At 42.0% G+C, this 12,129-nt stretch overlaps 1 protein-coding gene across 3 annotated transcripts in view; it reads left to right on the top strand.

Annotated features, from left to right (window-relative positions):
* The window catches only part of pkn1a (protein kinase N1a), a 48,964-nt gene that overhangs the window by 33,250 nt on the left and 3,585 nt on the right, over positions 1-12,129 (top strand). For 2 of the 3 annotated variants that reach the window (XM_054603928.1, XM_054603927.1), the window contains 15 exons: positions 3,297-3,442; positions 3,997-4,210; positions 4,938-5,132; positions 5,539-5,648; positions 5,746-5,889; positions 6,145-6,220; positions 7,247-7,382; positions 7,695-7,821; positions 8,478-8,557; positions 8,836-8,911; positions 9,524-9,615; positions 9,963-10,139; positions 11,470-11,532; positions 11,801-11,877; positions 11,983-12,125. In XM_054603928.1, the coding sequence (XP_054459903.1) occupies positions 3,297-3,442; positions 3,997-4,210; positions 4,938-5,132; positions 5,539-5,648; positions 5,746-5,889; positions 6,145-6,220; positions 7,247-7,382; positions 7,695-7,821; positions 8,478-8,557; positions 8,836-8,911; positions 9,524-9,615; positions 9,963-10,139; positions 11,470-11,532; positions 11,801-11,877; positions 11,983-12,125 (1,856 nt within the window). The remainder of the gene's footprint in view (positions 1-3,296; positions 3,443-3,996; positions 4,211-4,937; positions 5,133-5,538; positions 5,649-5,745; positions 5,890-6,144; positions 6,221-7,246; positions 7,383-7,694; positions 7,822-8,477; positions 8,558-8,835; positions 8,912-9,523; positions 9,616-9,962; positions 10,140-11,469; positions 11,533-11,800; positions 11,878-11,982; positions 12,126-12,129) is intronic. The other variant, XM_054603929.1, reaches the window with a different exon arrangement.

Here is a 12,129-nt window from a genome sequence, read left to right on the forward strand (position 1 = left end):
AAAACCCTGTACATACAGTACTGCATACTATGTATAAAACCATGGAGCAACAAAAAACAAATAGCGATGATTTTTACCAACATTATATGTAAATATATATAAATATTCCTGGCCTGAACATTTTATTTTAAATGTCAAAGGAAAGTGATCTAAGCTCACGCTGTCTGTGTTTACCGTATGTTTTATGACAGTGGTCAGCTGGCTGCTTTTCATCTCTATATCTTCTGAACATCTTTCAGTTTCTGCCGTGAGCAGCAGCTCCAGACAGCAGACGCACAGTAGCATAAACAGATCAATGAAAGAGCCGGCTCAGTGTTTACTCTACGCCGTTGTTTTGTGGGGAAGAAGTTGAAGAGGACGGTTAGGACTGATAAACAGTGTCTGCAAGTGTGTGTGTGTGTGTGGGGGGGTGGACAAATATGTGAGTGAGTTATACAAAGCCTGTGAAATGGCCCACCTGGTGCATTACCACGATCAATCAAATTCACACACAAAATAAAGAATCCAACCCTCCAACAAAAGCGGCCGGCAGATGAAAAGTCTCTCTCACACACAAACGCCCGCTCACACACTCACAGTACGGTATTATCGCGAGCACAAACAGTGTGTCCGGGCAGGTGATCGCATATATTAAATGTGCGGTAGTGTAGTTGTGCGATTCAAGGTGCAATCAAACAGAAACATGTGATGTCCCCTTCTTTGTCTCTTCTGTCTGACGCACACTCTCATTACACGCTGAGGCAGAGCGATCGATGCCTATTCAGGGCAGGTGAATTACTTTCTGTAGGCCAGTGAGTGCTGTGGACCATTGTGGCTCCTTTGCTGGGAAAATGGGCCGATTTGATTACCGTCACCAGAGGCAGATGGTTTGGTAAAATGCACCGGGTGTGCAGGGAATGAGCAGTGGGTGGGCGTGGAACTAAAATAGAGATTTTAAGGATTATGTATTCCCTCTGGGGCCATATTTTTGTTTCTGCTCAGGACAGACTGATGCAGCCGGTGGGTATTAAGATAGTGGGCTTTTAAGGGAAAGAGAATAATGGCCATTTGGAAGGATGGTTCTTTTGAAGGGCCATGCTTTATCCCCTGGTGTCCTCTACGTGGAAAACTCTACTGTGATTTAATGATTTGAAGTTCCTTCCACTGCTGTAACGTGGATAAGATGGTGTAATACTCCACCTAGTCTGTGAAGAGGTCGTGCAGAGTTCTACTGTGGACCAGATGGATCCATGTGAAGGCTGACAGAATTGATCACTTGAGTCAGTCTGTTGGGTCTGAAGACTACAAGTTTGACAAAGAAATATATTTTGGGGCTGAGGAGTTAGAAAGAGCTGAGCTCACCAGACCTCTGCTGCTTATCTCTGATTGAGGTAGCTAGCTAGCAAACCTCAGGCTACGTTCAAGCATAACTTACCTGAATCTCTTACCGACCTGTCTGTGGTCGAGTTGCATTGTGGGTAACGTAGGCGCCAACTGTCGGTCGTTAATTCGACAGTGTTATAAGAGTGCAACGCTAAATCTAAATCTGTGGAGTACTCGCTTTAATTAAGTTTGGTTTTCCAAAACCTTAACCTCTACTATCCAAAATTAAATTTACTGTATGTCTTTCTACACTTTCTACACTCTCTCTGTAGGTATTTTATTTCCCTTAACGGTATCCTCACTATAGCTCTCTATACAAACTTCAACATTTAAATGTTCTTCTTTTGTGCTGGTGTCACACATTGTGTCTGGATCTTTCTCTCTCTTTCTCCTTTTAAATCACACACACTCACACAGGGGTTGTGTGTATAGTGTACACAGACAGACAGTCTCCAGGCACCACACCCGGTGTGGGGTCATCTAGCAGGGTCTGGGCTCCAGGCAGAACACCTTATTAGGAGATAAAAGCATCCACATCCATCTCCACTCCTGCCTCCCCCTTTTTCCTCTCTTTCTCCTCCTGTCGCATGCGGCGCTTTGAGCAACTCATAAGTCATAAAAAAAAAAAGTCTGTTTTTTAATCACTCCTCTGTGTCCTTTTGTCCTTCCTCTTCACTAACCTGCCATTACAAATGCACGTGTTTTTTTTAATGCTATTTATCCTATTCTCGTCCTCCTTATCTCGCGCCTCCTCTTCTCATCTCTGTGTGCTCCATTGTGTTTGTCATCCACTGTGAAAGGCCGCCGCTGTGCCATTAAGCTAACCACTTAGCTGTAATAGTGCTTCACAGGTGTTACTTTGAGGGCTGACCCCATGTCTGTTTATCCAAGTCAGGGAGCTCTCGCATGTTTCTTCCTTTTTTGACCTGTAGCACTGCACCTCATTTTCTCCTCCAATCTGGCTTCTGTGATCATGTTATTCCATTAAGAGGGCGAAAGAGACAATTGTCTGTGTTTTAGCAGTGGCATTTGTTGCATTATGAAGTGGATTTTAGCTTACAGTGGAGAAGTACTTGAAATTGTGTAATGACTGTGAGAACGTATGCATTTGTCCTGACCTTACATATCTAATGATTCTCCTAGTAAAGCTTGTAAGCGAGTCTTTATTTACTAAAAACTATTTTAAGTGATGGCATGTTTTTTCTATTAGTCACATCATGATCAGATGGGTGGCTTTTTCACTACAATATTTGTACATAATTTTAATTTAATCATTATTAAATTGAATTGTATTGAATTCAATAATATTATAATATAATTATTATGTTGTGAACTTTCCATTCCAAACATCTTTCTTATTAGAGGTAGCTGTAACCTGTGGCAACAACAAGAAATATGAAAGATATATCATACTGGACAGCGTTTTTTTGCTGTAAATTCCTATAAAATCTTATTTAAATATTTGAGCTACCACTCATTTGTTTTTTTTTCTCTGTGTCTTAACTAACTAAATGCCAATATGAATTATTTTAAATATCGAATGAAAAAAAAAAAGTAATTTTTTTATTTATGGGTCTGTTTGCTTTTAGAGATGGGAATGAGAAAGACATTTGGAAAGAGAGGTTGGAACTGAAGTTAATGTTGTTTACTGAGGAACACTCAGAGGCTGCTCACCTCCCTACGGGCACTGCTAATGTTTTCTTTGTCTGACTCTTGAGTAATGCATGACATGCATTAAGGCATTAACCTAACTTAGACCGCCCAGGGGAGTTCCCTGTAACACGCTTCTGCCAAAACAAAAGTCTGTTGTCTCAGTGTGCACCTGCCAACATGCAACTCTCAGGTGGGACTCCAGCAGTGTCTTATGGCATTAAGGCCGAAAAGCCTCCCCTCTGATGCACAACAATGAAATGTGTCTGTCCCAACACTTGCAGGTAACCAGGACCTCTGTGGGATGGAGCTGCGTATCGAAGAGCTGAGGCATCACTACAGGGTGGAGCATGCTGTCGCTGAGGGGGCCAAAAATGTGCTGAGGCTCCTGGGGGCCAGTAAGGTCCAGGACAAGAAAGCCCTGTCTGAGGTTAGACTGGACACACATGTCACGCACACACATCCTGCAAACCCTTCCTCCAACTCGCAGTACTTTTCTGTGTAACAGCACATTGGAAGGTTTCTCTCTAAGGGTCCAACATAGACAGAAGACACAGCAATTTCCTCTTAACTTACATATTACACTAAACTTCACCCTCTCTTATCTATAAAACCAACACAGGTGCAAAATCAAACGTGTCCTAACAACTCAAAGTAATCATACATTGTTTACCATGTATCTTGGCTGGTGTTGAAAGGGTTTTACGCCCCCCCCCATTTTTTCAGCCATGCAGCATAGTGTTTCAAGCAAACATTAAAAACTGTCAAATGGGAAGGCTAAAAAACAAACATAAAGCTGTGTTTTTTGCAATATATTTTGGGATAAAACCACTTTACCGGACATTTCTTGTTACACTAATACTCTTAATTCATTGTGAAAATATGACAGGAGGGACGGATTGATTGGGCTGTGAGATTGTATAGCGATGTAATGCTTTACGTAATGTCACCTTGCGTGTTTAATGCTTCTCTGTGTCGACGTAGGCGCAGTCTCGTCTGAGCGAGGCGTCTCAGCGCTTGGACCTGCTGAGGGACTCTCTGGACCAGCGTCTGGCAGAGCTGCCCGAGGACCACCCCAAGGCCAGTGTCATCAAAGAGGAGCTGGTCCTGGCCTCTTCGCCGGCATTCAGCTCTCGCCATGGCGCCCCCTACCGCCACAACCAGTACAGCACGCTCAACAAGCCCTCGCCCCTCACTGGTACGTAACACAAAACAAAGCCAGGCAAGACAAAGAAGAGCTGCAACTGTAGAAACTGCAAATAAGGGACATTGAAGCCTCTAGTTAGTGTCTGTGTCATCTAATTAAATCAGGTTGGACGTGCCTTGCTTTGTTAATTAGCTGGATATAATATTAAGTATAGAGTTAGCATTAAATCTTACTGGCTTTGGTACCAAAGAAATGCGTTGGCATTGAATACACTACTAGTAAGATGAATCACTGCAGTAGTAAGTACAGATCATTTCAACCTCAAATGAATACAGTGCAAAGCAACATTTTGCATTTGTGGTCTTCTTTTGTGGAAATGTGGTTATCCTGTGTTGAAACAAAAACAAAAACACATTTACCCCTTTGATTGGCCTGATACATCTTTTAACACACAATTCTAAACAGTAGAAGAAGAGTCATTGTGCTGTACATGGACATTCAGTGAACTGAACTGAGGGCAATGCATTCATGAGGCAAAAAGCATTTTAAACAAAGTAGATCTTTTATTGAATATGAGTGAATGTGCTATGGCTACTTGTGGAAGAGGGCGTGAGGTTTTGAAAGTGCACGTGATATTTGTAAAAAAAAAAATTGCGTATCTATTTTATTCACCTTTTTTTTTTTTTCATTCTTGAATTTACACAAATGTTTTCATTAGGTCTCTGGGTGTTTTTGGCCTTTAGTTGGTTGTACCTGAATTGTTCCCCTCTGTCTCCAGGTACCTTACAGGTGCAGGTTCTGGGCTGCGTGGGGCTGTTGGAGGTGGTCCCTGGTCGCAGTAAAGGGACGGCTGTCATGCTGCCCTGCTACAGCCCCGGAGACACCAGGTCCTTCATGAGAGGCAGCAAGGGACTCTACAGCCGGAGCGGCTCGGTCAGCGGGAAGACGCCCAGCAAGACGGAGGAGCTCTCATGTAAGTGCTTGTATGACTGCATGTGATGTGCTTTTTTTTTTCATTACAAATAGTGTAAAACAAACTGTCAGCAAAATATAGCAAGTATATTAAATGACTGTCCCGGTCACTTTAGGTTGGGGAGGTTAGGTGCTGTGGGTCAGTGCTCACACATAACGGCACAGCAACATCAGCAAATTGAGCTGAATTGCTTCAATACCCTGCACAGATAATTCAAAGCCGACTTTTTTAATGTCTTGCACTTTCCCCGAGGAAATTAAAAGGACTATTAATCAATACTTCAATTGTATTATTGCAGCGTGAGCATACGGTAGCTTTCCTGTTCTTTTAGTGGTCAAGTGTTAGGTTCTGAATGGGAATGTAATGTGTTGTGTGTGTGTGTGTGTGTGCGTGTGTGTGTGTGTAGCTGAGGTGAGTGCTGTGCTGAAGCTGGATAACGGTGTGGTGGGCCAGACATCCTGGAAGACTGTGGGAGAGCAGGCCTGGGACCAGACCTTCACTGTGGAGCTGGAAAGGGTCAGTGCACACACACACATAAACGCATTGAGCGCATGAATCATCCTTTTAGTAAAACTGCTGCTGATGTTTTTACCGTTGTTTGTGTGTGTTTCAGTCGAGGGAGATGGAGATTGCAGTCTACTGGAAGGACTACCGCTCGTTGTGTGCTCTGAAGTACCTGAAGCTGGAGGAGTTCCTTGACAACCAGAAACACAGAGTTCAGCTCGAGCTGGAGCCTCAGGGCCTGCTGCTGGCCGAGGTACACACACACACACACACACACACACACACACACACACACACACACACACACACACACACACACACACACACACACACACACACACACACACACACACACACACAGCTGTCACATGCACCTGTGCTGAAAAACACTGCTTTGATATATCCTACTTGAAAGGTTCAATCGTCTGAGTGTGATGTCTAAAATATAAATGTGAATGTGTAGTTTCCATGTTTCAAGTGTGTGTGTTTGTGTGTGTTTGTTGTCCAGGTGACATTCTTCAACCCGGTCATTGAGAGAGCTCCTCGTCTCCAGAGGCAGAAGAAGATCTTTTCTAAGCAACAAGGTGAGGAGAACACAGAGCGGAGAGGAAACACAGATAAATATGCAGATTTTGGGAAAAATAAAACAAAAATTCTACTCTGCAGTCTTTGTACAGTTTGCATAGACAACCTTTTGAAATGAGCAAACAGCAGTTGTGCTGAAACTTTAGCTTAATGAGAAAATGAATATAGCCAGATAGAAACGCTTCTGTTACTCAGCACATTATTTTCTTTAGGACCACTCCACCATCTAGTGGTGAATTAATCATCTTGTTTCTTCATGATGATGACAACTTTATTTATGAAGCACTTACAGAGACAAAGATAGGAAGTCCTTCGCTTCAATGAGATGTAGAGCAGAGATATCAAAATCCACATGCAGGAGAAATGACTTGGAGAAACAATTCATCCAAAACCTGAAAAGGTGACGGAGAATGACTTATGTGGAGGTTTTGTAATACGATTTAATTTCATGAGTGTATTCCTGACTATTATGAATTACCCGTGGGAATTTTACACCCCTCTATACACTTATGTTTTGACATTTTACCCCTTTTAAGATTTCTTATATCCAATGAACAATAAATACTGTGCACCACGGAGGAAGAAAAATCAGTATCATTACATTTTATTGCCAAATAGGTTTAAACATGGAAGGAATTAAACCATAAATAAAAATGAAAGCTTAGCCCACCGCAAAAGGCAGGATTGAAAAAAGTACAATAAAATATTACAAAAACACTATTAATAAATCTCTACCATATATGTTTCGTACAGGAATGTGCAAAAGTTCAGTGTATAAATTATCGAGAATATGTTCAATGTTCAAAAGATTTTTATGTAACGCACAGAGACGAATGTCGAGGCGTAACATAGAAATGTAAGGCTTAAGAAAGAGTTTTTAAGTAGTCGGGGAAATAAAAATTGTTATTTGAGCAATCTACAAAGTATGCCTGAAACTCTCCTTAATTGTAGTGCGATGAACTGCTCTGAGAGACAGACATCACATCGACACGGACTCCAGTTTGTTTGTTTGTTTGTGTTCCCAGGCAAGGCGTTCCTTCGAGCTCGTCAGATGAACGTGGACATCGGGACGTGGGTGAGGCTGCTTCGAAACGCCATTCCCACTGTCAACAACTCAGGAACCTACAGTCCCAACGCACACAGCCTAACACCCAACGCCGGGTGAGACACTCACACACACACACACACACACACACACACAGAATGCATAAGCCACACAGATGTACACACTCCACTTCCTTCTACAGGAGAGACACTCTTCATCTACGTTTGAAAGCCATCAATCAGACTTTGCTTTGCAAACGCAGGCAGCATTCCTCAAACCTTTTTCCTTGTGTTTCCTGGCAAAGTATAAAGCACGTGATGCTTTCACTGCCCCTCGTCTAACTGCCCTCTTGTGTTTGTCTCTGTCCATTTGTCTGTGTGCATCGCCATGTCGGTGTGTTTGTTTGCGTCTGCGTGACTTCTTTTCAGGGAGGTCTCGGTGGAGAAGTTGAGTCTGGACAGCGACTCTCCCGTAAGAGGAGATTACAAGAGAGACGCGGACCCAAACACCCCGGTGAGACCGACAGAGGGAGAGGAAGCTCGTGAAATGGGGGAGGTGTGTTTGTGTCTGGGGGGGTCTTATGTAGTAAATAGACTCTGTTGGCTGTGGAATCTCTTTATTTAACATGGAATTAATGCCCCAGGTCGCTATCCACAAAAACAGTTCTGCATTAAACACCAAGATATATCGCATAAATCAACACCAATCTGTCACTTTAATCAGTAAATAATGTAATAATACATTATCCACTCCATAATAATTACAATTTAGTGTTGTGAACACGACTTGGAATTTTCTGAAAGCTCTGATGTATCCAACTTGGGGCTTAATAGTTTATAAGGGCCTTAAAAACCATCCTCTGACTGCTGAAGTCAGCAGTCAGAGGAAATTAAACCTACATTTAGTAGATGTGTTAAACAATGTCAGTGCACGCTATCTTTAACCCTCACACAACCAAATGGCAACGATACGGCTCTCTTTCAGTCGTCTGATGACCTGAACGCTTACAAGCCGTCAACATGCAGAACGTCCCACATGTGATGTGACTCGTTCTGCACCAGACAGACAAAAAGTGAACCCGTCTCCCCGGAAGGCTGCTTGTGTGTCTCGTTCGTCATGAAACCATCATCATGTCTCTTGACTTCCATTATCTCTCTGTCTCCGTCTGTGTCTTTTCCTTCGTGTCCCTTTCCTCGCATGTCCCCCGTCAGGACCGACTGCCAGTCATCGAGCCCTTCTCCCCCCCAGACCTCACCCCCGAGTGCCCTGTCCGAACCCCATCTGTTGGCAGGTACACACACGCCCATAAACAATGTATCTTTATGCATTTACTTTTTGTAACTTATCCACATCATATTTATATTTTACTATAATCACTGTAACACTGTCCTTTTTAGTCTGATATTGTGTGTGAATATTTTTCTTAATATTTGATTGTTGTTGTTTTCACTGAGGATAAATGATAAACATGAATGATGTCTGCCATGCAGTTTATATGATTTTTAATCTAGTTCTCTGTACTTTGGTTTTTACTAAATGTTCCTGCTGACTGTGTGTCCGTCTCTCCAGTAAACAGAGGAAAGGTCCTCTGTCTCTCCAGGACTTCAGGCTGATCGCTGTGCTGGGCCGGGGACACTTTGGGAAGGTACAGTTTGACAAATGGCCCGTGTATTTATTTATTTTTATTTATTTATTTACCTTTTAACTTGAAATGCAAAAAAAAAGAACTGTTGGAAAGGGTTTACCATACAGATCAGTAACAACACAAAAAAAAAAAAAAAGAAGGGAGTTCTTTTAATTAAATTAGCTCAATATGTGCACAAATCTATTCACTTAATGAAACCAGGAACCGAACAGGAATGTATTGAACGAGCACTGCACTAGTATTACTAGAAATTAGGAAAGCAAATAGAAAGTTATTTGATCATAACGTCACAACCAGTAAACACTTTTTGGAAGCTTTTTTTTCATCGTAACCTTCTTTCTTTTTCTTAAATCTTAAACATCGAAGGCAAAAAGGCAGCAAAATGGCTGCAGGAAGTTAAAAACGAATAAGGAAAACCTTGTTTCACATATTGATCATGTTCATTCTTAACAAAACTTGCTGAAAAGGGTCAGACCTTATTTTACATTAATGAATTTTAGAGAGTTTTCATTTCTATTCATCATTAAATCAGTAAACATGCATATCTATAAGCCCGTAGTTCACTTTGTACAGTTTTAGTACATTTTTGTTGTTGCATGTGTTTGTCTCCAGGTGTTGTTGTCAGAATACAAGAAGACGGGCACAATGTACGCCATCAAAGCCCTGAAGAAAGGAGATATCGTAGCTCGGGATGAGGTGGAGAGGTGTGTGTGTTTTTTTTTACTCTGCCTGTTTGTGTGACTGGTTTCTGTCTTTTTTTTATGCCTGGATCTCTTAAATCCCCATGATTACAGTTCATCCGGGGGATGAGTGTGGGTGACTCATCAACCCAGAATAAACTAACGCTGATTTTTCTCTCCAATCATTGGTCTCTCCTCCCCATAATCTTAATTTTTCTCTCATCTCCTGCATCCTCCCGTCTTCTTTGCATTCTTCTCCTCCTCCACACTTCCTGTTTGTCTTTCCCCCTCCACTCTTACTCTCCTCCTTCTCTTGTTCACTTTATTTTGCCCCTGTATCCTCCTCATTCTCCTCTTCCTTCCTCCTGCAGTCTGATGTGCGAGAAGCGCATCTTTGAGACCGTGAACCTGTCCCACCATCCCTTCCTGGTCAACCTGTTTGCGTGCTTCCAGACTCCAGAGCATGTGTGTTTTGTTATGGAGTACACAGCAGGAGGCGACCTGATGATGCACATCCACACAGACGTCTTCACGGAGCCGCGAGCCGTGTACGTAACCTCTGCATAATGTGTGTGTGTTTGAGAAAGAGAACGTGCTAAAAAGAATCCTGATGATTGTGATATGTGAGTCTGTAAACACACTTCTAATAAAGGAGCATTTTATGAAGTTAGAGCCCCAATATGACCTACTGTTATGATGAGTTTGGAGCCAGTAGTTATACGAGTCCAAGTCTGTCTTAAAACAACACACAACATGCTTGTATGTACCTCCTTTCTTTACCAGCTGTAACAAGATTCCTTCTTATAGCAGTAAACCTTTTTCACGGCAGGCGTTTTGACTTATCAGAGCAGGAAAAGCTGCACGCTTCCGATCTGGTCGCTATGTTTTTATAGAGGTTGACGCCCAGAAAGATCCTGAACACAGAAAATTGAGAAAATAGAGGCAAAGGGCAGGGTCTCTGCAGATACAGTCCAAACCACAGTTCTAGTGAGTCATTAGTGATGATTGAGAGGGATTATTTCTGAGTCTATACATTGTTTTTTGGGGGAAAATCACACTCATTGCGCCTTTTTTTTTTTGTTTTTTTAAAAGAACTGTGCTTTCCCTGTTATCTGTCAAAATGTCTTGTGGAAAATGTTCGAGGGAAAAAACACATTTCTTTTTCTGTGTAAAAATGATTTCCATAGCTAATATGAAGCCTGAGAAGTCAGTTTGAAACAAAAAAGCCGCTATTTTCTTTATCAAGGAACACCGTCCAGGAAAAGTGAAACGAGCATTAGATACTTAAAGGATCTTTACTTTGGATAATATCCACTTAAATTGTATTAATTCGATCTTTAGAATACATTTTGACTCAGAACGAGGACCGTCTGTCCCCCATCTCTTACTTTTTAATTACATTAGAAAGTGATCTTTTTGGGGCCAGAATAAACAGGAAGAACAATCACAGGGACAAACAGCTGTGTCAATGTGCATGTGAAGGTTGTTATAAGACAGACTTTAACAGTGATATTGTACTGAACTGCATCATACTAAAATATGTTACTAGTATTTTCTTCTTCCCCTGTATATAGAATATAATAAAATCTCATTAAAGGCCTTCACAGCCCACAGGTGTTTAAAATGATTCTGTTTGTTAACACAGGGCCTTTGAGGAAAGGAAATCTGGAAAACCCTGGTTTATAATTTTTTTGATCTTTTTCAGTAAACATGACCAAAACCAAAAGCCTACAACTTAGACATTAAAGACATGGGAATAGTGGTAATAGTGGTAGTAGTAGTGTTTCCATTTTTGTTCCGTTTTGTACTCATTATGGGGTTAACATTGCATTGCCTTTTTTGCGGGTTAATAATAATGTTTCTTTGGTTTGACTTTAGGTTTTATGCAGCCTGCGTAGTTCTTGGACTTCAGTTCCTCCATGACAATAAGATTGTGTACAGGTGAGTGGAACCCACACCAACCTGTTTCCTCACATGATAGTTGGGATGAAGAAAACGCATCTATGTCTGCTGAAGAGAAACAAAAACCTATCCGTTCAACTCTGTAAAGCTCGATGGAGAACATGCTAATGTTAGCGTTTAGCTCAGCGCTGTTGTGCCTCAGTACAGTCTCACTGAGCAGCTCTTTTAAACTGTACTCTCAGCTTGTTGAAACACTGCAAAGACACACTTATTCTCTGCTACATCTTTAATGTACTTCCTCTTTCAGAGACCTCAAGCTTGACAACCTGCTGCTAGACACCGACGGTTATGTGAAGATCGCTGACTTTGGACTGTGTAAAGAAGGTGGGGATCAATGTTACTCACAGATGGGCTTTGACATTTTAAAATGTTCTGTTTCTTTAAGCTTTCAGCCACAAACGGTTTCATGTTTCTGCCTCGTGTCTTTAGGAATGGGCTTTGGGGACCGGACCAGTACCTTCTGTGGGACTCCAGAGTTCTTGGCCCCAGAGGTCCTGACGGATACATCCTACACCAGGGCAGTGGACTGGTGGGGGCTGGGGGTCCTCATCTATGAAATGTTGGTGGGAGAGGTGA

This window comes from Anoplopoma fimbria, chromosome 9 (assembly GCF_027596085.1).
Source record: "Anoplopoma fimbria isolate UVic2021 breed Golden Eagle Sablefish chromosome 9, Afim_UVic_2022, whole genome shotgun sequence".
In the NCBI taxonomy this organism is placed as follows: domain Eukaryota; kingdom Metazoa; phylum Chordata; class Actinopteri; order Perciformes; family Anoplopomatidae; genus Anoplopoma; species Anoplopoma fimbria.